Genomic DNA, 25,411 nt, shown 5'->3' on the forward strand with positions numbered 1-25,411 from the left:
AAAGGATAGCAGCCTAGGCTAGTGATAGACACGCGAACGGCGTGGAGGGAAGAGGCTGTGGAAGGAGGTACTGGGGGAACGGGTGTGAAAAGCTCCTGTGTGTGCCACGGGGTTTAGAAGACTACAGGCGTTACCGAGGCTGGAATGCTTGCTCAGAAAAGACCAGAGAAAGCCCTAACCTTTCACTTCTGGCTGACCTTTCGGCAACAAAAGCAGGAAGTGACAGCTAATGTAGAATTGCAAACAGCCTGCCCAAGTGTTGAAAGAGCTTCAAGATAGAGTGCAGACTGGGAGAGTTTTGGGGATTCCCCTCCCTAGCATTTAAGGACATGTCTCTCAAGTCACGAGTTGACCACCAAGATAACAAAACAGGGACAAAGAAAACAGACTTTACAAAATAGACATGACACATGACAAAGAAAACAGACTTTACAAAATAGCTCAGAAAGGTCACTGAACAAACCCACAACCAGAAGCAGCAAGAGCCCTCCCTGGCAGGTGTGGCTCAGTTGGTTGAGCGTCGTCCCATGTACCAAGTAGTCACCAGTTGATTCCTGCTCAGGGAAAATGCCAGGTTTCGGGCCAGGAGGCAAATGATTGATGTTTCTCTCTCATCGATGTTTCTCTCTCTCCCTCTCCCTTTCTCTCTCTCTCTAGAAAAATAAAGAAAACATATTTAAATAAAATAAAGAGCTAAAGGAAATTATGAACAAAGAACTAAAAGAATGCATAAAAATGATGTCTTATCAAATAGAGAATATGAGTAAAGAGAAAGAAATTCTAAAAAGTAACCAAATAGAAATTCTGGAGCTGAAAAGTGCAATAACCGAAATGAAAATTTTACTGGAAAGGCTCAATAGCAGCTTTAAGGAGGCAGAAGATAGAATTTGTGAACTTAAAGATAAATCAGTGGACATTTTACAGTTTGACATGCATAAAGAAAAAAGAATGGCCCTGGCCAGTTTGGCTCAGCGGTAGAGCGTCGGCCTGCAGACCACAGAGTCCCGGGTTTGGTTCCCGCTAGGGGCACATACCAAAAAAAAAAAATTAACAAGAAAAAAGAATGAAAAATAAACAAGCCCTCAGAGACCTGTAGGACACCATAAAACATACCAATAAAATATGCATAATGGGGTTCCCAAAAGGAGAAGATAGAAAGAAACAAAAGAATATTTGAAGATAATATGGCCTAAAACTCCCCAAATTTGATGAAAGACATGAATCTATACATCTGAGAAGATCAAGGTATTCCAAATAGGAAAATTCAGAGATCCACACTGAGAAACAAATAAATCTCTTGAAAGTCAAAAACAAAGAGAGAATCTTGAAAATAGCAAGAGAGAGAAGTGACTCACACAAGGAATCTCAGTAGAATTAACATGTGGGATTAAACAATTATATATAATAATTATAAACCTATAAAACTTTTAGAAGAAAATGGATAAAACCTCATGACACCAAAAGTACAAGGAATTAAAGAAAAAATAGATAAACTGGACTTCATCAAAATTTATTTATTTAGATATTTTGCTCAGATAGAGTGGGAGGGAGGGAGAGAGAGAGAAACATCAATGTGAAAGGGACACATCGAGTGGTTGCCACCTATACGACACAACCAGGGCTGGGGACAAACCGCAACCTAGGTTCGTGCCCTTAGCGGGAACTGAACCTGGGTCTCTCTGGACCATAGGCCGATGCTCCAACCGCTGAGCCAAACTGGCCAGGGTGGACTTCATCAAAATTTAAAACTTTAGCCCTAGCTGATTTGGCTCAGCAGTTGGAGCATCAGCCTGTGGACCAAAGAGTCCTGGGTTCGGTTCCCACTAGGGGCACATACCAAAAAATAATAAAAGAAAGAAATAAAAGAAATTAAGAATTCAAAATATTTGTATTTCTAAAAATATTTTTTTTAACTTTACACATCAAAATATACTATCTATAGGGTAAAAGGACAACCCAAGAAGGGAGAAAGTATTTGCAAATCATATATCTGATAAGGGATTAATATCCATAACATATAAAGAATTCTTTCAATTCAAGAACAAAAGCGACAACTCAATTTAAAAATGGGCAAAGGTCTTGAAAAGACATTTCACCAAAGAGGAAATGTAGAAGGCCAACAAGCACATGAAAAGATGTTCAACATCACTAATGATTAAGGAAATGCAAATTTTAAAAACTGCAGTAAAATAGCATTTCATACTCTTTAGAATAGCAATGATCAAAAACAAACAAACAAAAAAACAGAAAATAACAAGAATTGGTGAAGATGTGGAAAAATTGGAACCCTTGTGAAAATGTAAAATTGTATAGCTACTGTGGAAAATAGTATGATGGTTCCACAAAAAAAGAAAAAATTACACCTAGAATTACCATATTGATCCAGCAATTACACTCCTAGGCATGGACTCAAAACAACGAAAGCAGGGATTGAAATGTGTACCCCAGTGTTCATGACATTATTATTAACAGCAGCCAAAAGGTCAAAACAGCCCATGTGTCCATCAACAGATGAATGGATAAACAAAATGTAGTATATCATACAATAGAATATTAGTCAGCCTTCAAAAAGGAAGGAAATTCTGATACATGCTACTACATGGATAAACCCTGAAAACACTATGCTACAGTGAAAGAAGTCAGGTTAAAAAGGCCACATATGATTCCATTTATATAAAATATCCCCGATAGGCAAATACATAGAGGCAGAAAGTAGATTAATGGTTACCAGGGGCTAGAGAAAGAGAGAATAGGGAGTGACTGCTTAATGGACACAGGGTTTCCTTCTGGGTGATGAAAATGCTCTGGAACTAGAGAGAGGTGGTAGTTGCACAACACTGTGAGTGTACTCAAGGCTACTGAATTGTACAATTTTTAATGGTTAAAATGGTGCATTTTATATGAATATTATTTCGATGAAAAAAAGTCTATATTTAACCCATGACCCAATAGGCTGAAGGAGTCAAGATATTTCTATAGAATATAGGCATAAAAATAAGCTCTGCCCCCCTGATTGGTGTGGCTCAGTTGGTTGGGCGTCATCCTTTGCACCGAAAGGTCACCTGTTTGACTTCCATTCAGGGCACATGCCCAGGTGGTGGGATTGATAACCAGCTGGGGTGCATGCAGGAAGCAGCCAATCGATGTCTCTCTCTCTCTCTCCCCCATCCTTTCCTCTCCCTCTAAAACCAATTTTTAAAAAACATAATTAAAAAAATAATAAGCTCTATCTTAGATCCTATTTGAATCCATAACTTTTTTTTTTTACTTTGCAAACTTCTCAACTGTGTCCCAACACCTCTATCCCACCTGCGGTAGTCCAGGCGCTCAGGCTGGGTGCTGGAAGGCCGCAGCTTAGCTTCTTACCTGGCTTCCTTGCCTCCGCCTAGCTTTGCCCTGTCGACACTGCAGCTACAATACAACATACACTGCAAGTCTACCAATGCTTAAATGACTCCCCGTTGGCTACAGGATAATGTCTCCCTTCTTCCTACAGGCAACCTTTGAAAGAATGAGACTGATTTACATGTATGAATAAGGGAAAGGCCCAATGTATATTGTTAACGGAAAAGGCAAATTCCAAGAAATGCATGCTATGGAAACAAAAGAAGCAAAGGAAGCAGCAGCAGCTGGAGTCAGATATCAGGAATAAAGGACTGAGGGGGTCAGGGTGGCTGACATCAGAGGTCAGGGAATCGTATCGCGGGGACATTGGAGTCTGGTAGAACGAAAGGACAGGGATGCGGGAGAGTAGAATCAGAGATCAAGTCAGCACTCACTATCTCCCAGAAGTACAAGGCCATCTGAGCCCTGTTCAGTAGCAATGCCCAAAGGAACAGGTCACTGGAAGGGGTCTGCCCGAGGACAGCATCCAGCCTGAGCTCCGAGGTGGCCCTGTGGGAGAGCAGCCAGGACTGCAGGCAAAGGTGGCCTGGTGAGGATTGGCCCCGCCCCCAGGCGCCTGCCTGGCTCCGCCCCAATCATCAGCCCCACCCTGGTTCGATCACACCCCGTTATCTGACCACACCCCCTCCAAACAGCCCGCCCCTAGGCCCTTCGGGGTCTCCCCCACCCAGCCCCGCCCGGTCCTTACGCTCTCCCTGTAGACAGGCTCGCTGTCCCTGCAGCCATGGTCGTGGTGGGGATCCCCGGAGGCCCAGGCTTGGTACCTCGGCGCGCACATCTCACCTAGCAGCATCCGAAGCACCTGCCCCACGTCGGGGAGTCGGGGCTCCGCAGAGGGTTTAAGGGCTGGGGTTTTGGTGCCCGCACCGTGAGACGTTTGGTCCAGAAGGCTGCGGATGAGCGAGCTGGGGGGCGCCGCGGCGTAGAGCTGAGCCAGGCGCACCGGGGTCAGGAAGTGACCCAGGCTGAGGCCATGCGAGATGAGCAAGCGCACGAACTCCGGCCGGTCATTCAGGAGGGCGTCCATGAGGGAGGCCTCCAGGTGGGCGGACTGGCACGGGTGGGATGCGTGGGAGGAGAGATGAGCAGAGGCAGATGGAAGGCCAGGTGAGGTCAGAGGTTAAGGACAAGAGATGGGGGTGCAGGACTATGAGTTTCAGATGGATGTATGGGAAGGGAGGGGACAAGATGGGGGCACTGGACAATAAGCAATGGACGTACAGGCCATAATGAAAGACTGGGCCAAATGTCAGGGAGGGAGGAGAGTGCATCCCCCTGGTTGGGATCCCCAGCCCCCAGGTTCCAAGCCCTCACCCTCCACTGGATGTCACCCCGGAAGAGTTCGCTCTGGGCAATGTCCACACGGTTCCAAGCCACAGCCAAACGCAACTCGTCCAGGTAAGCTGAGGCCTCAGAGCTCCCGCAGGCTGCAAGAGTCAGAGGGAGAGGGGCAAGTCAGGAGGAGGGTGGCAACATCGAGTGAATGTCTGTTTTGCTTCTACTGGGGATGCTTGACATTTATAAAAAATTATTGATTGATTTTTAGAGGAGGGGAAAGGGAGAGAGAGAGAGATTTGTTTTCCACTTATCATGCATTGATTGGTTGATTCTTATATGTGCCCTGACCAGGAATCAAACCTGCAACCTTGCAGTATCAAGACGACACTTTGCTTATTTATTTATTTATTTTATTTTATTGCTTTTTAAATGAGTGTAATTTTTATTAATTCATACTGGAAGGCTATTGTTGTGTTGGCTGTTGTTGTTTTTTAATCCTCACCCAAGGACATTTTTTTTGTTTTTTGTTCAGATAGAGTGGGAGGGAGAGAGAAAGAGAGAGAAACATCGACGTGAAAGGGACACATCGAGCAGTTGCCACCCATACAACCCAACCAGGGCCGGGGATAAACTGCAACCGAGGTATTATGCCCTTAGCGGGAACCGAACCCTGGTCTGTCTGGACCGCAGGCCAATGCTCTGACCGCTGAGCCAAACACGCCAGGGCTTAATAAAGGACATTTCTTTTCCTTTTTATTTATTTATTTATTTTTAGGTACACACCCCTAGCGGGAACTGAACCTGGGACTCTCTGGTCCACAGGCTGGCGCTCCAACCGCTGAGCCAAACCGGCCAGGGCAAGATGACACTTTAACCAACTGAGATACTCAGCCAGGGCGGGATGCCTGACATTGAAGTTCCATATAAAGGCGTTGTTGTTGGCCCTGGCCGGTTTGGCTCAGCGGTTAGAGCATCGGCCTGCAGTCCCAAGAGACCAGGGTTCGGTTCTCGCTAAGGGCACGTACCTCGGTTGCAGTTTGTCCCAGGTCCTGGTTGGGTTGTGGAGTGGCAACCACTCGATGTGGCCTTTAAAACTCAGACCCAACAGTTGAATGGATGCAAAGCGCGTGCCAGCAATGGGCAAAGGAGGGACTTTTGTCTCGTTTTGGTTGTTCCAACAATTGGTGTGGCAGGGCTAGGTGGCCTGGTGGAGAGGAGATGGGCAATGGGCTCTGAGGCCATTCCCATCCCAGCTCCACCAGCACCCACTGAAGGCCTTCAGGGAAGCCACGGGACCTCCGGAGCCTTGGTTTCCTCGTCTATACAATGGGAACACTAACGGTATCCACGCTGGGGCATCGCTATCGATAGTAATTGCAGGAGGAAGTTCTGAACTAGGGATCCTGCGGCTTGGCTGGTGTAACCCCGTTTGAGAGTTGAGAAAACACCACTTGATATTTCTTTTCAAGACCCAGCAGCAGCCCTGGCCAGTTTGGCTCAGCGGTTAGAGCGTCAGCCTGTGGTCCGGAGAGACCCGGGTTCGGTTCCCACTAAGGGCATGACCTTGGTTGCAGTTTTTGTCCCCGGCCCTAGTTGAGTCGTGTGAGTGGCAACCACTCGATGTGTCCTTTCACGTCGATGTTTCTCTCTCTCTCTCTCCCTCCCACTCTATCTGAACAAAAAAATGGAAAAATGTCCTCGGGTGAGGATTTAAACAAAAAAACAACCCAGCAGCAGATTCAGAATGGGATTTTGTAAGAGTCTGAATCTCCCTTACTTTCCTCACAGTTTCAAGAGAAGAAAAGAAAAAAATAGATTGATAATATCTTGTGCTATATTCTGCCTTAACTTGTATCAGCTGGACGCCCCAGGCCCTTCATGCTCACCAAGTCCCATACTGAGCTCAGGCTGTCTCCCCCAAACCAGTGCTCCCCGGGTCCTCCATCTCAGAGTCAGCGCCTTGGTCCATGCAGTCAGCAGACCCTCAGGTGCTGTCCCTGTCCCTCCCTTCCTTTCCTATTCCACAACTCATCAGTCCCCAAGCCCTATCTCTGCAGCCCCGACTCTCCCTCTAGCCCCCTGCCTGTCCCCACGGCCCCCGCTCCAGCGCCATCCTGTCCCACCACCACCGCTGCAGTCTCCTCTTTGCCTTCACAGCCTCTGCTCTCCTCTCGAGTCTGCCCCTGCCTGCTCCCAGAGGGTCCTTCTACACACAGAGCTGACCCTGTCCCTCCCATGCCTCTCAGGACAGTCTCAGTTGAGGTCCTGGGGGGTCGGGCCCTGCCCCTCACTGGCTGTCTCATGCCACGTGCTCCACGCCATCCACGTGAGTCTCTCACCTCTCCCCAAACACAGCCGTTCAGTGGGCTTGAGAGTCAGACAGGCCTGAATGAAAGCCTGACACCTGTTACCTTGTGGACCTTGGGCAAGTCACTTCCTCCCTCTCTGTGTCTCAGTTTCTTCATCTGCAAAGTGGGGAGACAATCCTTGCAGGCAGGGATGGAGGGTCGGGGCAGAAATGCATGCCAACTGCTCAGCACAGTGCCTGGCTCATACCCTTTTGTTTTTATTTTTTTTCTTTACTGATTTTAGAGAGAGAGGAAGGAAGAAAGAGAAAAAGATAGTAACATCGATGAGAGAGAACATCAATTGGCCACCTCCTGCATGCCCCGCACTGGGGATCGGGCCCACGACCTGGGCATGTGCCCTGACCGGGAATCAAACCAGGGGTCGACGCTCAACCACTGAGCCACACTGGCCGGGCCTGGCTCATACTCTTAAGGAGCCTTTGTTCCCTTCCCCCTCCTCCCTCACCTGCTGAAACTCCATCCACTTGACTCTGCTATCACCAAGCTGGCCAGCCAGCTCCAGTTTCCCCAGCAGAGTGTGATCGCTTCCATTTCTGGAGGCAACAGACTTACACACCACCCAGACCACGCTTTACAGAGCTGCCGGTGTTTCCCAAGAAGGACGTTCCTTCACTCCCGTACAGTGAATCAGACTTGCCCACCGTCCTCTTCTACGTAAGGCTGTCTCCCCGCAAGAAACAGAATCACACTAGGAAGAGCTCCCATTTATCGGGCCCCCCACCCAGGGGCTGGGCACTGCTCATGAGCTGCCTCTCGGGCCCCCAACACTCCTGCAAGGTATTATCTCCATTTTTCAGAGAAAGAAACTAAGACTCAGAGGGGGAAGTCTCATTCTCAAGGTCACGCAGCCAGGAAGGGGCCAAGCTGGTACTCAAACTCAGCTTCGCCCGACTCCAAAGTCAGAAGTGACTGCTCTTCCCGCCGCCAGAGAACATGGTGGGTACAACTCGAGTGGGGGCCTGGGGCTGAGAAGACATTATAAACTGATACTAAGCCTCTTGGGAGTTTTCATCTAAGTGGATATTTTCCCCGTAAAACTCTTCTGATACCAAAAATAACCTCCCCCACCCACATCCTCACAGAGCCCCAGGAATCCCCATTACCAACTATTTATCCCACCTCCCCATCTGACTAAGTCCGAGTCTACTGGCTCTTCAAGGCTCAATTTAAATACCACTTTCTCCTTGAATTTTCTCCCCTTACTGACTGCAGTTCCTGTCCCAAGCTTTTGTCTTAAAATGTATTTAAGGTTCTGTCCAAACAACTCTGGTAGGATCTGGGGTCCCTGAGAGGAGGATTTGGATCTGCTTTAACCTTTGGAGCCTAGGTTGATGTTTTTTATTTGTTTGTTTGTTTGTTTATTTATTTTTTATCCTCACCCGAGGACATTTTTCCATTTTTTGTTCAGACAGAGTGGGAGGGAGGGAGAGAGGAAGAGAGAGAGAGAGAAACATCGACATGAAAGGGACACCGAGTGGCTGCCACCTGCACGACCCAACCAGGGCTGGGGACAAACTGCAACCGAGGTACGTGCCCTTAGCAGGAACCAAACCCGGGTCTCTCAGGACCGCAGGGTAAGGATAAAAAAAAAAAAAAGAATGAATGAATGAATGGAATAAATGGAAAAATCAATGTACAGATGGATGGATGGACAGATAGATGGATGGATGGATGGATGAGTGGGTAGATAGATGAGTGGGTGGGTGAATGGATGGATGGGTGGGTGGATAGATGGATAAAGAATTAAAGGATAAATGGATTCAAAAGGAGGAAAGCAATATTGGAACATAATAAAAGTATCCTGGGAAACTCCAAAAGCACTGTGCAAAACCTCAAGACACGCTGCAAAGCATAATAATTTTTTTTTAAAAGGAGCTAAGAAAGGGCACAGCCTTAGATGAGAGAGAGTGAATAAATGCCCAGGCCAGGAAAATTGTCCAAAGTTGAGCAGAGAGAGTGAGAGAATTTGGGGATCCAAGGCTTACCTTTGACAAGAGCCCTCAAAACGATGGTCTCAAATTCCTCAGGGCCATCCTCAGATGAATAGACTGTCAGCAGCTCCTTCCGGGTCATGATCCTCTCCACCTGCAGAATACCGAATTCTGCATCCCCAGCCCAACTCCACCTGGGCCTTGTCCACAGAGACACAGGAGGCCTTCAGGACCTGGTATTCTAGGTGCCCGGCACCCTCTACTCCCAGAACCCAGGTGTCCAGGCCTCCAGGCCTCTCCTTGTGCCTGAGTCCCTATTACCCTCTTCCCTTGGATCCAGGATTCCAAGCCCTCAGCAAACACCCTCTTCTCCGGACCGCAAGCCGACGCTTTAACCGCTGAGCCAAACTGGCCAGGGCGAACACCCTCTTCTCTCAAGACCCAGGACCTCAGGTCCTCAACACCCTTCCATCTCAAGATCCAGGGTTGGGCCTTCAATGTCATACCTGGGCCTGCAGGACCTCAGGGTCCCCTTTGGGGAAGTAACGCCTAATCCGATCTTGAGCATCACGTCGCCTGCCCCCTCCATTCCCCGGAGCCAGAGTGTCTTCCAGGATCTCTGCCAGGTAGTCTGCAGCGCCCCCAGACCCAGCCACCAGGAGGCAGGGGAGCTGCGCCTGGGTGGCGTTCTCTATTCGCTATAAGATAAAGGGGGAGGTCAGGCCAGGGAAGGCAGGGATTCACCCCAGTCTCCTCCCCTGAAATGCACCCCAAGCCCTTAGATCCAAGTGTCTGGGCCCCTATACCTTCAACATCTTCTCATCACCGTCGATCAGGAGGAGGAGGACAGGGATATCAATTCCAGTCCCTGAGAAGAGAAGAGAGCCCGGGGCTTGGTCACCTCCCATCAGCTTCTGCCAGGGACGGTGGAGAATCACATTTGCCAGGGACAAGCTTTGGCTTCTGCCTAATCCTCTGTCGTGAGGCTCATGGGAACTGTCTTTGAGCAGGTTGGGAGGGGCAAGAGTTTGAAAACAATGATGCTCAGTTTCCCAAGGAAGGAGGGGACTGGGGGCCTGGGCTCCTGGGTTCTTGAATGACACAGGTGTTGGTTAGAGGCATGAGCCAATCCTGTGGTTGCTGAGCCAGGAGCCAGGTGTGGGTAAAAGTTCAAACAGAAAATGAAGGAAATAAAGAAAAGAAACGACTATCCAAATCCAATAAAGATATCGACCAAAGCCAAATATTAAAATCATATAAGAGCCCTGGCTTGGCTCAGTGGTTGGAGCATCGGCCTGCAGACCAGAGAGTCCCAGGTTCAGTTCCCACTAGGGGCATGTACCAAAAAACAAACAAACAAACAAAACAATCATATAAGATAGTTTTCTACTAACTCTATTCCGATTAAAATAAGAAACAAGACTGCATTACTGCTGTTCACCCTCATCCCATAGTAATAGTGTAAAAATATAAAATAACGAAAATGAAAAGTGGTGTTTTTTTTAAGCTGGCAGAGACAAGGAATTTATTTGAATAAAACATGATTTATAGTCTTAGAAAGTTGTAAAGACTCTATTCAAAATAAATAAACATTGCCCTGGCCAGTTGGCTAAGTGGTTAGAGCAACTGCCCAGAACTAGAAAGACAGAAGAGAAAAAGGTCCAGAAATAGATTACAATGGACTAAATATATCATTGAAGTGTCATTTCAATTCATCTGGGAAAAGGTGGTTTATTTATAGGACGCGTAGGCTCCTTACCTCAAAACATGTAAAAGTTATTTCCAGATAGATTAATTTTTTTTTTTTTTTTATCCTCACCCGAGGACACTTTTCCATTTTTTGTTCAGATAGAGTGGGAGAAGGAGAGGGAGAGAGAGGGAAAAACATGGATGTGAAAGAGACACATTGAGTGGTTGCCACCCACACGACCCAACCGGGGCTGGGAACAAACTGCAACTGAGGTACGTGCCCTTAGTGGGAACCGAACCCGGGTCTCTCTGGACTGCAGGCTGACGCTCTAATTGCTAAGCCAAACCGGCCAGGGCTAGATTAAATTTTTAAATATAAAAATCTAAGATATTAACAACAAGACTTAGAGAGAATTTTTATATAGCAATGGAGTTGGACAGACCTTTCTTTTCAGCAGCAGAAAACCTAGGGACTATGAAAGAAACAACAAATATATCTAACCACATAAAAATGATAGAGCCCTGGCCGGTTTGACTCAGCGGTTGGAGCGTCGGCCTGCGGTACAGAGAGACCCAGGTTCGGTTCCCGCTAAGGGCACGTACCTCGGTTGCAGTTTGTCCCCGGCCCTGGTTGGTCGTGTGGGTGGCAGCCACTCGATGTGTCCCTTCACATCGATAACTATCATTTGCTGTATTTAAAAAAAATCTTTAGCTCTATCTGAACAAAAAATGGAAAAAAATGTCTTTGGGTGAGGATTAAACAAACAAACAAAAAAAAGAGATGTTACTTATTAACCATCAAATTGGCACACACACAACAACACCCTGGCCAGGTTGCCAGTTCGATTCCTAGTCAGGGCACATGCCCAGGTTGTGAGCTCAATCCCGGGCAAGGGGCAAGCAGGCTCTCTCCTCCCCCCCCACCCTTTCTCTCTCTCTCTAAAAAATTCAATTAAAAACAGCTAGGTAGAAGGCATACTTACATTTCTAAAAAAATCATCAACCTGTCTACTCCTGTGTATTTCAGATTTCAGCTAAAGATTTTTTTTAAACACAGCAAATGATAGGGAAGGTCTTGACCATAGAAAACTCCTCCTCGCCCCAAACCCCCAGTTTCAACCAGGTCAGACCACGGGGACCCTGAGCCCGGGCCCTGGGTCGCGGGCAGGAGACACCACTCACCGCCCACGCCCGTCTTCTGCTGGGCGATGTAGGACTCGAAGCGCAGGCGGAAGCGGTTCTCACCGCCCAGGCGGCCGTGGGTGCCGTCGTCCACCAGCAAGAAGGCCGAGTAGTTGTAGTCCAGAGGGAACTGGGCCCCGTGCTGGGGGTCACCGCGCCACCGGTAACTCGCAGGAAACGAGCCCTAGGGGACAAGTAAGTCTCTCCCTCAGACCCAGGGGTCCGGGCCCCCCGCCCTCCTCCCTCAGACCCCAGAGTCCAGGCCCCCAGCCCTCCTCCCTCAGACCCAGGGGTCCGGGCCCCCCGCCCTCCTCCCTCAGACCCCAGAGTCCAGGCCCCCAGCCCCTCCTCCCTCAGACCCAGGAGTCCAGGCCCCCAGCCCCTCCTCCCTCAGACCCAGGAGTCCAGGCCCCCAGCCCCTCCTCCCTCAGACCCAGGAGTCCAGGCCCCCAGCCCCTCCTCCCTCAGACCCAGGAGTCCAGGTCCCCAGCCCCTCCTCCCTCAGACCCAGGAGTCCAGGCCCCCAGCCCCTCCTCCCTCAGACCCAGGAGTCCAGGCCCCCTGCCCCTCCTCCCTCAGACCCAGGAGTCCAGGCCCCCAGCCCCTCCTCCCTCAGACCCAGGAGTCCAGGCCCCTGCCCCTCCTCCCTCAGACCCAGGAGTCCAGGTCCCCAGCCCCTCCTCCCTCAGACCCAGGAGTCCAGGCCCCCAGCCCCTCCTCCCTCAGACCCAGGAGTCCAGGTCCCCAGCCCCTCCTCCCTCAGACCCAGGAGTCCAGGCCCCCAGCCCCTCCTCCCTCAGACCCCAGAGTCCAGGCCCCCAGCCCCTCCTCCCTCAGACCCAGGAGTCCAGGCCCCCAGCCCCTCCTCCCTCAGACCCAGGAGTCCAGGCCCCCAGCCCCTCCTCTCTCAGACCCAGGAGTCCAGGTCCCCAGCCCCTCCTCCCTCAGACCCAGGAACCCAGGCCCCCAGCCCCTCCTCCCTCAGACCCAGGAACCCAGGCCCCCAGCCCCTCCTCCCTCAGACCCAGGGGTCCGGGCCCCCAGCCCTCCTCCCTCAGACCCAGGAGTCCAGGCCCCCAGCCCCTCCTCCCTCAGACCCAGGAGTCCAGGCCCCCAGCCCCTCCTCCCTCAGACCCAGGGGTCCGGGCCCCCAGCCCCTCCTCCCTTGGACCCAGGAATCTGGGCCCCCAGCCGCCTCCTTTTCCAAGACCCTGGGTCCTACCTTGGGGTCGATGAGGGCCTCTCTGTTGCTGACCACACCCCAGGGGGCTACACCCATGGCCACCACCTTGGTGCCCCTAGTGCTGGCTGTCTGGTGGTCCCGCACAGCTACACCGACGTGCCGGCCAATGCCTGTGTGCAGCCCCCCGGTGACAATCCAGGCCCCTACACAGAGACACAGAGAGTGATGGAGAGGTTCAGAAACACAAGTATGGGGGGAGAGAGAGAGAGAGAGAGAGAGGGAGAATAGTGAGACAAAAACCCATACTCAGAGATGGAGGGGAAACAGCATCCCAGAGAAGTAGGGGAGGTGAGCAGCCAGCCCCGGCCCAGGAGGCAGAGCCCCCCACCCTGCCTCAGTCACCTGTGCTCTGGGCAGCCCGCACCAGCCCGCTTCGAAGCAGGTCCTGCAGCCAGGTCTGGAGGATGGGGCCCCCCGACCCCCCCAACACTGACACCACCAGGTTCGGGGCCCGGAAGCCCCATGTGCGCGTGACCAGATTATAAACTGTAGCTGGATCCGTGCGGTCAGAGAGCCGGAGGAACTGTGGACACATGGGAGGAGAGGACACGGGGAGGAGGACAGAGACCAAGAAGGAAACAGTGACCCAGGGAGAAAGGAACAGAGACAAAAGAGAGGATGACAGAGACTCGGGGGCAGGGACAGAAACACAGAGAGAGGACAGAGACCCAGAGAGAAGGAGACAGAGACCCAGAGAGAGGGGGACAGAGACCCAAAGAGAAGGAGACAGAGACCCAGAGAGAGGTGAAGACAGGGATGGGCAAATGGGGAGACACAGTGTTGAGCTGGGATGCCCCCCGACCCCAGCTCCGGGCGCCCCAGAGGGGTGCAGTGCCCTTGCCGACCCTGGCCCTGCCCAGGCATGCAGGCCTCACATTGCTGGCCTTGCGGCCGGCACCCAGGAAGTCCAGGTCCCCGTAGGCATCGGTGGGCTTCTCCGTGGTGTGCAAGTCACTGTCCCAAACGGTCACCACGGCTGCCCCGAACGCATCCTCCACAGCCACTGACAGGTGGACATTCCGGGGACGCCCACACTGGCACAAGGTTCCTCTGAAGGGGAGGGATAAGGGGGAGCATGAACCCTAGGGGTGCCCCCACCAGCCCCAAGCATCCTGGAGAAGTGTCCATACTTCTGCCTGTCCCCAAGAGGCAGTCACAGCCCCTGCTGACCCTGGCTCCAACCAGCCTGAGGAAGACACGGGAGGGAGGAGAGACAGTCACCTTGCCCACCAGAAGGAACCTCAAGGAAGCCTGAGCAGGGGGTCTGCAGGGCCCCACCCTCACTGGGCCTGCGGGGGGTCCTCTCTGCCCCCAGCCCACAGGCGATATTCACCATGAAAAGGAAAACTTCAGAGAGAGATTCAGAGAGCACGCCCGTGTTGGAGGCTAAGACAGCTGTGTGACTTGGGGCAAGTGGTTCCACTTCTCTGAGCTAAATTTCCTCCTCAAATGAAAAGACAACAATAACCCAGCCGTAGAACTAAGAGGAGCCGATGACAATGCAGTGTTCCCTGGAATGAGGGCTTCATACCAGACTCTACGTGAGCTTTAAATAGCCTTGAATAACAAACACAGTGAGAACGTCATTCCTTTTTCAGTCCTGACGTCTGTCAAGGAGAGAGGCTCAGCTGGTGCTAGAATAGCATCCATGCCTAACCCTTTGCTATTTTCTTTTTTAAATCCTCACCCGAGGATATTTTTCCATTTATCTTCAGATAGAGTGTGAGGCGGAGAGAGAAAGAGAAACATCAGTGTGAGACAGACACATCGACTGGTTGCCTCCTGCGCGACCCGACCAGGGCTGGGAACCGAACCGAAACTGAGGTACGTGCCCATGACCACAATCGAATCTGAGACTCTTTGGTCCAAAGGCTGATGCTCTAGTCACTGAGCCAAACCGGCCGGGGCTGCTATTCCTTTTTAACACAGAAAAGCCGGCTTCAGGCTCAGAAAAGTAGGCTGGCAACAGCTCCAGTGAGAAGGTAAACACCTTTCCTCTCTTTCCATTGTAATTGTCTTTGGGGGCTTGTTTCTTTCTCTTTGCGACAAATGGATCACATAAAGGTACATGTAGCCCTTGCTATCCAAATGCAATTGGCACCAGACTTTTAAAGATTCTTTTAAAAAATAGATTTTTAGCCTGGCCGGTTTGGCTCAGCGGTTAGAGCGTCGGCCTGCGGTCCGGAGAGACCCGGGTTCGGTTCCCGCTAAGGGCACGTACTTCGGTTGCAGTTTGTCCCCGGCCCTGGTTGGTCGTGCGGGTGGCAGCCACTCGATGTGTCCCTTCACGTCGATGCTTCTCTCTTTCTCTCTCTCCCTCTCACTCTATCTGTACAAAAATTGGAAAAATGTCCTCGGGTGAGGATAAAAAAAAAAAAAATAGATTTTTAGAGAGAGAGGAAGGGGCAGAGAGAAACATCGATCAGCTGTCTCCTGCACGCCCCCTACTGGGGATGGAGACCGAAACCCAGGCATGTGCCCAACAGGGAATCGAACTAACGACCTCTCGGTGCCCAGGACAATGGCCAACTAACTGAGCCACAGCAGCCAAGGCTGGCACCAGAGTTTTAAAGAGCAAGGAACACGGGTTGGGGGGAATGAGGGATTTAGACCTGCATCTATGTAAATGGAGTAAGCTGTGACCTCAGGTAAGGACAGCACACGTGGAATGGGGATCTGGGAAGAGTTGTGAAGACCAAACTTTGGTCAATAAAAGAATGGCCACCCAGCCCTGGCTGATTTGGCTCAGCGGTTAGAGTGTTGGCCCACGGACCAGAGAGGCCCGGGTTCGGTTCCTGCTAAGGGCACGTATCTCGGTTGCAGTTTGTCCCCGGCCCCAGTTGGGGTCGTGTGGGTGGCAGCCAGTCGATGTGTCTCTTGCACATCCATGTTTCTCTCTCTCTCTCCCGCTCTTGCTCTAGCTGAGGATAAATGCAAAAAGTGTCCTGGGTGAGGATTAAGAAAAAAAAAGAACGGCCACCCAATTCCTACACAGAAGGAACAGAATACACTCTGCCCAGCTCCTGGCACTGTGAGAACCACAGGGGAGGACACACCTCTCCTTCCTGCGTTTCCCTCCAGGCTCCTGGCATGCCTCAGTTTACCCACTTGATGCTTTCACCCATCTCAACCCCATCCCTGGACTCCCCTGTTTCCTTCCATTTATTTCCCACTAGCCCTTCCTGGCAGAACTTACTCATGGAATGTTCAGAACCTGAGTCGTCCAATACAGTAGCCCCTGGCCACATGGAGCTCTTTATATTAAAATTAAATACAATTAGCCCGGCCGGTGTAGCTCAGTGGTTGAGCATCAACCCATGCACCAAGAGGTTACTGGTTCGATTCCTAGAGCCCAGGTTGTGGGCCGGATCCCCAGTGGGGGGCATGCAGGAGGCAGCCAGTCGATGTTCTCTGTCATCAATGTTTCTATCTCCCTCTCACTTCCTCTCTCTTTAAAACCAATAAAGGGCTTTTTCTTCTCTCTCTCTCTCTCTCTCCCACCTCACTCCCTCCTTCTCTCCCTTCTTTCTTTTTCTTAAAAAAAAAAAATAGTACATTATAAAAAAGTAATTAATTAAATAAAATCAATAAAGGAAACAATTTTTTAAATCTCTCAAGCTTTAAAAAAAAAAAAAATTAAATACAATTATAAATTCAGTTCCACCCTGGCTGGTGTTCTCAGTGGTCAGAGTGTCCTCCCAGGCACCGAAGGGTTTTGGGTTCAATTCCCAGTGGAGGGCATGTACCTGGGTTTCAGGTTCGATCCCCGGCTCCAGTCAGGGTGCATGCAGAAGGCAGCTAATCGATGTGTCCCTCTCACATTGATGTTGCTCTCTCTCTCTCTCTCTCTCTCTCTCTCTCTCCCTCTCTCCCCTCCCTCCCTTCCATTCTCTCTAAAAATCAATGGAAAAAATATCCTCAGGTGAGGATGAACAGAAATAAATAAATAAATACAGTAAAAACGTCAGTTCCTCGGAGTGGTAGGGAGCCACACGTGGCCAGCGGTGCCACATCGGATGCGGCTACAGAACATTTGCACCTTCGCAGAAGGTTCTGGTGGACAGGGCTGGCCGGCTCCCCTGGGCACGTCTCACCTCCTACCCTCCTTCCTCTCAGCGTGGCCGCTGAAACCGAAGAAATTGTTCCCGATAAGATCAGCAATTACCGGTATGTCCCCAAATATAAAGGCGTCTATTCAGGTCTCATCTGACCATTACAAAGTGCGCTGGTCACAGCTGAAAGGCTCTGGTTCTAGAAACCCTTTTCCTTGGCACAGCACATCTGCCCCGCCAGCAGCTGTACCCCCCTCAGCTGTGGCTTTCTCTCCCTGTGCCTAGGTTGTCCCCAGATCAGGCCCAGGGGGCTTCCCTACACCGGTCTCAAACTCCATGCCCCCAGGGGCCGAGTTTCACTGGAGGCAGAGAAGCAGCAGGGGCTGCACCAGGGGCCGGAGGCGAGCAAGTTTATCTTGCAGCTTTCAGAGACGGGTTTTTCTTTCCTTTTTCTTTTTTTTTTAATCCTCACCCAAGGACATTTTTGCATGTATCTTCAGATAGAGCAGGAGAGAGAGAAGGAGGAAGAGAGAGAGAGAGAAACATCGACATGAGAGACACATTGACTGGCTGCCACCCACACGACCCCAACAGGGGCCGGGGACAAACTGCAACCGAGGTAGGTGCACTTAGCGGGAACCGAACCCGGGCCTCTCTGGTCCGCGGGCCAGCGTTCTAACCGCTGAGCCAGACCGGCCAGGGCCAGAGACAAGCTTTTTTCAAACTGCTCTTTCATGCCAAAAAATAAAATAAAATAGGTGAGAGAATTGCCAGTTTGCAACCTCCCTGACTTTATCCTTTCCTCCCCCACCCCGCCTCTAAAACATGCCACCCACTTCCAGTTTCCATCGTCACCAACAGCTAGGACTTTTCAAATCCTGGATGGCAGTCCCAGACCTTCCTCCGAGTCCCAGGCCCAGGTCTGGGATGCCCCCTCCCCCCGCCCCCATTCCCCTGGGCCCCTCCAACTCACTAGGTCTCACACTGAGCTCCGAAACTTTTCCCAAACTGGCTCATCCTCCTGGGTCCCTCGGCTTGGGGACAACCTCACTCTCTCCCAGTCCCAAGGCCAAAAGTCCAGGAGTCACTCTCCTTACCCCCCAAATCCATCAGTCCCATAAGCGTTTCCTGCTTGGTGTGTCCTCACAGCCCAGGCCTGGCTCAGGCCTCTGCCCCTCCCACCCCGAGCCTCCGCCAACCTCTTCCCCAGCTTCCCGAACTCCTGTTCATTCTCGCAGGGCCCCCAGAGGGCATTTCCATACCCAGAGCTGCCCCTGCCCCTCCCGTGGTTCCCCAGCACCCTAGGACAAGGTCTCAGACTTCGAGGTGGTGTTTGAGGCCCGTGAGGTGTGGCCCAGCCGACCTCCTTGGCCTACGCTCTCGGGACAGTGCCCATGCACCCTGAACTTGGCTCCATTTTCCAGCCGCATCACATTGTCAATAGAGGGCAATTTGCACATGCTGTTTACACTCCTGAAACCACTTTCCGCGTTCCTCTGTCCAGCCCGCCTTCAACTGTCAAACTCCAACTCCTCCTTCCCCAGATGACATGAGCGACGCCCTGTGTCCTCCCCAGTCTGAGCCAGATGCTCCTCTCAGCTCCCAGGGGGCCCAGTGGCAAGCCCTTGGCAGCCCCGACGTAGCCTTACCGATCCCTCCTCCCACTAGACCAGAGGTTCCTAAACTCTCTTGACCACACTCTAGTGTCCACCAGTAAGTTTCTCAGCACTCACCCCCGTAAATGTGTATCTGTTTATTTATTTATACATCATCGCAGGCCAGACCGCGTTAAGAAAATATGTTCACAACAAAACACACACTAAGTTAGGAATGTTGACATTTCCCACGCCCCGAAGATCGTTTTGAGACTGACTAGAAAGCCTGAACCCAAGCAAGAGGCTATCATTGAAGGCCGGAGCAGCTCACGGGTGGCAAACTGTCTGACCCACGTGGTGTAGCAGCCGCCCAGCACAAGCTCTCTGGGCCTGCTCGGGCAGCGCCTGCTCCCTGCCCATGGGAGTTGCAGACATTTCTCAGTGCTTACCATGTTGGGCACTGTTCCAGAAATATCACAAGCGTTTAATTCCTACCATAACCCCAGGGGGTAGGGTCTGTTTTTATGTCCAGATGACAGATTAGGGCCAGAGAGGTGTAGTAATTTGCCCAAAGCCACACAGCATGTGTCCCCAGGTGAAATTTGAACCTTGGCAGGGCCTGTGCTCCTGAAAAGTACGCTGTCTTGGGAGATCTGAATGAAAGTTTCTTGGATGGATGGATGGATACAACGGAGACAGCCAAGAAAGAAAAACAGAAAGTGACACAAAGACCAGGGGAAGGAAAGATACAGAATCGAGTCCCGGTGCTTTAACACTACCTGGGCAGGAGCACGGGAAATTGGAGTGTTCCAAGCCTCCCCGAGGGACTGCACCATGGGGAACGCCCTTGGAAGTGTCCCCGGTGTCAGCAATAGGAGGTGGGGGGGGCAAAGGGTAGGATCTGCAGTGGGCGGGGTCAGCAGTCTGGGAACGCTCTGGGCGGGTCCCCAGGGCGAATTCCTCACCCCGGATCTGTGGTGTCAACGATGAATGTCGTGCATGTCTTCTTCTTGAAGATCTTGGGGATCCAACTCTGGGGACAGGAACAAGGGGTGGGGGGACTCCAGTTCAGTTCTATGGGAAACGGAGTCAATCATCCCGCGCCCTACCCCAGGACCAGGAGTCGGGGACCCCAGCGCCCTCCTCCCCTAGACTTGGGAGTCTCGACCCCCACACACAGCCCCCTCTCCCAGCCGTTCCCAAGGACCCTGGAGTCCGGACCCCTCCAAATGCCTTTTCCGTCCGACCCAAGAATCTGGGTCTCCAGCACCCTCCTTTCTGGGAACCAGGACACCAGGCGCCCAGCTCCCCGTTCCCTCAGACCCGGGGTCCGGCCACTGTACCTGTTCCTTCTCCTGACCCACCATGCTGCCGCAGTCGCTGTAACCTATCCGGCTCCTCACATACCCTCCACCAACCCTGATTTCCGATCCGCCTTGAACAAACCGGATCTGCCACTTCTCAGCCCAGCCGGAGGCGGGGGAAGGTCCTGGAGGCAGGGCAACTCCGAGACACGCAGGGCGCGAGGCGGGGCCAGGGGCGGGCCAGGCCGGCCAGACTGACCCGGAGAGGGGCTGAGACCTAGAGAGAGGGGGACAGAAACAGAGAGAAGGGGACAGAGGCACAGAGACCCAGAGAGGAAATGCCAGAGACTGGGGGGTGGGGGGCACATTGACACAGAGCGGGAGACAAAGACTTGGGTGGGGGCAGACACTCAGAATGAGAGGGAAAACAAGCCGAAGAGTGGTGGGGGGAGGGGGGCAGAATCCTGGGGAGGGAGGACAGGGACCCTGAGAGAGTGAGTGACAGAAACTAGGAGACAGAGGGAGACCCATAAACAGGGATGGGAACCCAGAGAGCTATAGGGACAGGATGAAGAGCGGGAGATATTGACACAGGGACAGGCAGGGCCACATGTCTCTTGCCAGCTCTCTCTGACAGGGACAGCTGCAGCCTCTTGGGTAACCTGAGCCCCCCTGCTGTATTTATAGTCCTGGCCTGGCCCAGTCCCCTGCCCCCAGATCTGAGTTCCAGAAACAGGAGGTCATGGGCATATGTGTGCGGGAGCAGATTTCCTTCTGCCCCTCTCTAAGGTCTCCACATTGGCATCCACTCTCTCGGCAAAGTGTTCTAGGCTAGCCAGACACCCCAATCCTCCATGGCAGTGGTCTCATCCCTCACATATATCTCTCTTGGCCCCCAGCTGCCTCAGGCTCCCCCCGACTTGGCCCATTACCAGTCTAGCTGTTCTTTGCAGCTGCCAAACATGAACTTGTTGGTGGTCCAAAGTCAAGTCCCTTGGCCCCCCTCTCCTGGCCAAGGAGAGACCCCTTCACCCACCCTTTCCCAGCTGGGAGGAGGAGGAGCAGGAGGGGAAGGGCAGGGGACTGACCCAGAATAACTCAGGGCTGAGAGTAAATTTAGACACAGAGAGGGGAGGGGAGAGACCCTATTGGCTGGAAGGTGGGAGGGAGGGCCCAAGAGGGGGGGGTCAGGGGGCTCCTGAGACTGCCTCACAGGGGTGTCCAGTGCGGTATCGAGGGCCAGTGGAAGGCAGACAGGCAAAGACGGAGAGAGACACAGCAAAGAAAAGACACAGAGAGAAAGACCCAAAAAGAGACAAGAACCCCCAACATTCATCCACATAGCAGCAAGTGGCAGCCAGAGCCAGCCTGGGAGAAGGTCTGCTGCCCGTCCGTCCCCATGGGCCGCCGTGGGCCATGGCTGCACACTTCTCTCCTCTGGGCCGCTGTGGCCAGCCTGCTCCTCCCCCCTGCCATGACCCAGCAGCTGGGAGGGGCTGGGCCTGGCCCCAGCAACTGGAACAACAATGCAGGAGTCTCGGGGCCCTCAGAGGACATGTCAGGTGAGCTTGGCCACCCCATCCACAGTCAAAGAGGCCACAGAGATGAGAATGAGGATGTTTTCTGGAGCCACGGAGATCATGAAGAAGAGGATGAAGATGTCTCCAGGGAATATGGTCACCAACTCCAAGGCCACATGTACCAAGGCCATGAGGTTGCGGATGAGAATGTCTCTGATGAGGAGGTCTCCACAGAGCATGCTCAGCAGTCCCATGGGCACAGAGGCCATGGGAATGAAGATGTGAATGATTCAGCAGAGCATGGGCACCCCTTCTCCAGCCACAGGAGCCAGGGACATCAAGACAAGGATGAGAACGAAATTGTGTCCAGTGAGTATCAGCATCATATCATCAGGCATGTACACCGAGGCCACAGAGAAGAGGATGATGATGATGAAGAGGAGAGTCTTTCTACTGAGTATGGACACCAGGCCCACAGGCACCAAAGCCACAAAGAAGAAGAAGATGATGATGATGATGATGATGATGATGTCTCTAATGAGTATGGACCCCAGGCCCACAGACACCAAGATGATGATGATGATGATGATGATGATGACGATGATGTCTCTAATGAGGATGGACCCCAGGCCCACAGGCACCAAGATGATGATGATGATGATGATGATGACGACGATGATGTCTCTAATGAGGATGGACCCCAGGCCCACAGGCACCAAGGCCATGGAAAGGAAGAGGATGAAGGTGTCTCAGATGAATACCATCATCATGTCCCTGGCCATGGACACCAAGGCCACAAAGAAGAAGAAGAAGAAGAAGATGATGATGATGATGATGTATCTACTGAGTATAGACACCAGGCCTATAGGCAAAAAGATTACAGCAAAGAAGAGGATGAAGATGTCTCAGATGAACATCACCATCATGTCCCTAGCCGTGTACACCAAGGCCACAAAGAAGAAGATGATGATGATGATGTTTCCACTGAGTATGGACTCCTGGCCCACAGGCACCAAAGCCACAGGAAGGAAGAAGATAATGTCTCAGATGAACACCACCATCATGTCCCCAACCATGGACATCAAGGCCATGAAGACAAGGAAGAAGAGGATGAGGATATGTCCACTGAACACTGGCATCAGGTTGCCAGACATACTTACCACAGCCTTGAAGATGAGGAGGAGGAGATCACTGTCAAGTTCAGCCACCACGTTACAAGCCATCAACCACAAGGCCACAGAAGCACTGAGGAGGAGTACCTCCCAGAGGAGTATAAAAGAGAAGTCCCTAGCCTTCACCACCACGGCATCCCCAAGGAGGAAGGGGAGGACATCTCTGCTCTCAGCCATAGTCAACTAGGCCACAGAGATGAAGGGTCTGGCCAGAGAGTATCCATCAAAGACATTAGCCCCCAGCCCCCAGAATACACAGGGGTCAAGGATAGAAGCCATTTCAGAGAAAGAGATTCTGAGGAAGAAGAGGAAGAGGAAAAAGAAGAACATGTCTCCCATGAAGAAGGTGATGAAGGTTCAGAGCAGGGAGAAGAAGGCACTCACCAGGGCAGTTTGGCCCGAGAGGATGAGGAAGACGAGGAGGAAGGTCATGGCCTCAGCCTGAGCCAGGAGGATAAGGAAGAAGAGGAGGAGGAGGAAGAGGAGGAGAAAAGAGAAAAGAGGACTGAGGTTCAGGCCCCACTGAGCCAAGACTACCAGGAGGAGGAAGAGGGCGAGGAGGAAGAGCTGGAGGAAGACCAGGTCCCGTTCACCATCATCCCCAACCCACTGGCCAGGAAGGAGGTGGTTGGCGGTGGCTCCAGTGAGGAGAGTGGTGAAGTCGCTGGTAAGTGATCTGGCCTGGTGGGAGCGGGGAGGAGCTGAGTCAGTCGGTCACTACTGCCCTCCTGTCCCCACAGGTCCACAGGATGCCCAAGAGTACGGGAACTACCAGCCAGGGTCCCTGTGTGGCTACTGCTCCTTCTGCAATGTATGTCCCCAGCCCAGGTCGATCCACAGAGCAGTCCCTGGAATTTGTCCCAGGGCCCTGGGGTGCCTTGGGAGGGCTCTGAGCAAAGGAAGGGCAGCAACAGCTCCAGGTGAAGAAGGACACTTCTGGGGCCACATAGGGGACAGACTGAAGGCCAGGATACGATAGAGGAGGGTGGGACAATGGTCCAGGGAGGGGAGGAGGAGGCCTGAGCTGCACCTGTGGATGTGGGGAGAGAGGAAAGTCCTTGACAAACAGTCAGGGGAGGAAGATGACCCTGGGACTGGAGAATGACAAGCTGTGGGGAAATAGAAAAGGGGATGAAGAGAGCATCCTCTGGTCCAGCCCACAGTGATGGGGGGATGTGGAATCCCCCTGCCATAGGAAACGAAGCAGGGAGAAGTGGCTTTGGGGGAAGATACTGAGCTCAGTGTTGGAGGTAATGAGGGTGAGGAGCTGGGGGAAGGGTGGAAGACTGGCAGGTAGCTCCCAATCTAACCAGCCTCCTCTGGTCCCCAGCGATGCACTGAGTGTGAGAACTGTCACTGTGACGAGGAGAACATGGGAGAGCACTGTGACCAATGCCAGGTGAGATATCCCCCCGACTTAAGGCTTCACCTCAGCCTCAGGATGGCCCAGGACCATCTGAGCACCCCCAACCCCAAATCCTGGCCTCTACCCTCAAACTGACCAAATCCCTTTTCCCTGATGCAGCCTTGACTCTACACTCCATCCTGCCTCTTGACCTTAACCTCCACCTAGCTAGCTTCCTGCCTGCATCCCCATCCTGACCCTACCTTTGACCACGTCCTGCCACTCACTCGATCTCCCCATTCCCATTCCAGCACTGCCAGTTCTGCTACCTCTGCCCATTGGTCTGCGAAACTGTCTGTACCCCAGGTGAGCCTGGTGGGCGGGCTCAGGGGGAAACCTGAGGAAGGGGCGGGGCCCAGCGAGGAGAACCCCGGTGGGGACGGAGCCACATCTGAGGGGCAGAACTGGGAGGTTGTGTAGGGCGAGGGTAGGTGTGGCAGCGAGGTCGAGGCTGAGAGTCTGGGTGGAGCGGGGTGAGCACGGGGGCCTGGGCAAAGAGAAGGTAGAGGATAGATGCTGAAGCCTTGGAGGCAAGAATGGGTGCAGGGATGAGGGGTGGGCCTAGCACTGAGTGGGCGGGGCCAAAGCAAGAAGAATTCGCAGGCCCGGGGTAGCTGGAGAATGGGAACACTTAGCGCCAGCAGTAACGAGACGGGCCTTTAAAGGAAAGGAGTTCCAGTGGAATTCGGTTTGGGGAAGGAAATGGCAGAGAGGGCGGCGTGTCTTGATGACTCCTAATTTCGTCCGTGGAGTAAGTACCCCGCCAACGTGTTCTCTCTTCTCTCCCACAGGAAGCTACGTCGACTATTTCTCCTCGTCCCTGTACCAGTAAGTGTGTGGAGGGGATAGTTTAAGGGCCCTGTTTAGAGAGGCGCTGTCCCGCTGAGTTACTGGACAACCCTGGGACTCCAGTTCCCCCTTGGCAACATGGAAAGGTTAAGGAACCCTCAGCGCTCTGGGGCGAGCTCTGGACACTTCGGTTGTCTAACATCTGCATCTTCCTCTCCAGGGCCCTGGCGGACATGCTGGAAACTCCGGAGCCCTGACCCAGCCGCCCTCCAACATCTTTCCACAAGCCGTATTTATTTCTCCGAATAAACGCAATCCTCGAAACCTCACTGTCAGGCAGAGTCTCGTTCCCGGGGCACCAGGGAACGCGGGTGGTGACCGGGGACTTGGACTCGTGGATCTGAGTAAGGAAGTCCCGGACTCCCGGGTCCTCGAGGCGGTTGGTTTGCTTACGGTCCTGATAAATAAATCAGTCAA

General features: G+C 52.4%; 2 protein-coding genes across 3 annotated transcripts in view; one reads left to right on the forward strand and one right to left on the reverse strand.

Moving 5' to 3' along the window:
* TRPM4 (transient receptor potential cation channel subfamily M member 4) overlaps positions 1-20,167 on the reverse strand; it is a 33,905-nt gene extending 13,738 nt beyond the window's left edge. Inside the window, exons 1-12 of the mRNA XM_036275961.1 lie at positions 20,088-20,167; positions 19,710-19,777; positions 13,973-14,147; positions 13,440-13,620; positions 13,077-13,240; positions 11,855-12,038; positions 9,790-9,851; positions 9,490-9,681; positions 9,038-9,137; positions 4,720-4,832; positions 4,094-4,456; positions 3,780-3,914 (exon numbers count right to left, since the gene is read on the reverse strand). Of these exons, the coding sequence (XP_036131854.1) occupies positions 3,780-3,914; positions 4,094-4,456; positions 4,720-4,832; positions 9,038-9,137; positions 9,490-9,681; positions 9,790-9,851; positions 11,855-12,038; positions 13,077-13,240; positions 13,440-13,620; positions 13,973-14,147; positions 19,710-19,777; positions 20,088-20,111 (1,761 nt within the window). The 5' untranslated portion in view covers positions 20,112-20,167. The remainder of the gene's footprint in view (positions 1-3,779; positions 3,915-4,093; positions 4,457-4,719; positions 4,833-9,037; positions 9,138-9,489; positions 9,682-9,789; positions 9,852-11,854; positions 12,039-13,076; positions 13,241-13,439; positions 13,621-13,972; positions 14,148-19,709; positions 19,778-20,087) is intronic.
* Positions 20,168-21,276: 1,109 nt separating this feature from the next.
* HRC (histidine rich calcium binding protein) lies at positions 21,277-25,379 on the forward strand. Of its 2 annotated transcripts, XM_036275144.1 has the most exons (7): positions 21,277-22,205; positions 22,281-23,407; positions 23,481-23,551; positions 24,071-24,139; positions 24,397-24,451; positions 24,937-24,973; positions 25,155-25,379. In XM_036275144.1, exons 1-7 carry the CDS (start codon positions 21,448-21,450, stop codon positions 25,189-25,191), a joined length of 2,154 nt encoding a protein of 717 aa, XP_036131037.1. In that variant the 5' UTR covers positions 21,277-21,447; the 3' UTR covers positions 25,192-25,379. The 2 variants fall into 2 exon arrangements, with proteins under 2 accessions (XP_036131037.1, XP_036131036.1); XM_036275143.1 differs by having other exon boundaries at positions 21,277-23,407.
* The last annotated feature ends 32 nt before the right edge of the window (positions 25,380-25,411 follow it).

The sequence above is a fragment of the Molossus molossus genome, unplaced genomic scaffold, assembly GCF_014108415.1.
Source record: "Molossus molossus isolate mMolMol1 unplaced genomic scaffold, mMolMol1.p scaffold_m16_p_21, whole genome shotgun sequence".
Taxonomy (NCBI): Eukaryota; Metazoa; Chordata; class Mammalia; order Chiroptera; family Molossidae; genus Molossus; species Molossus molossus.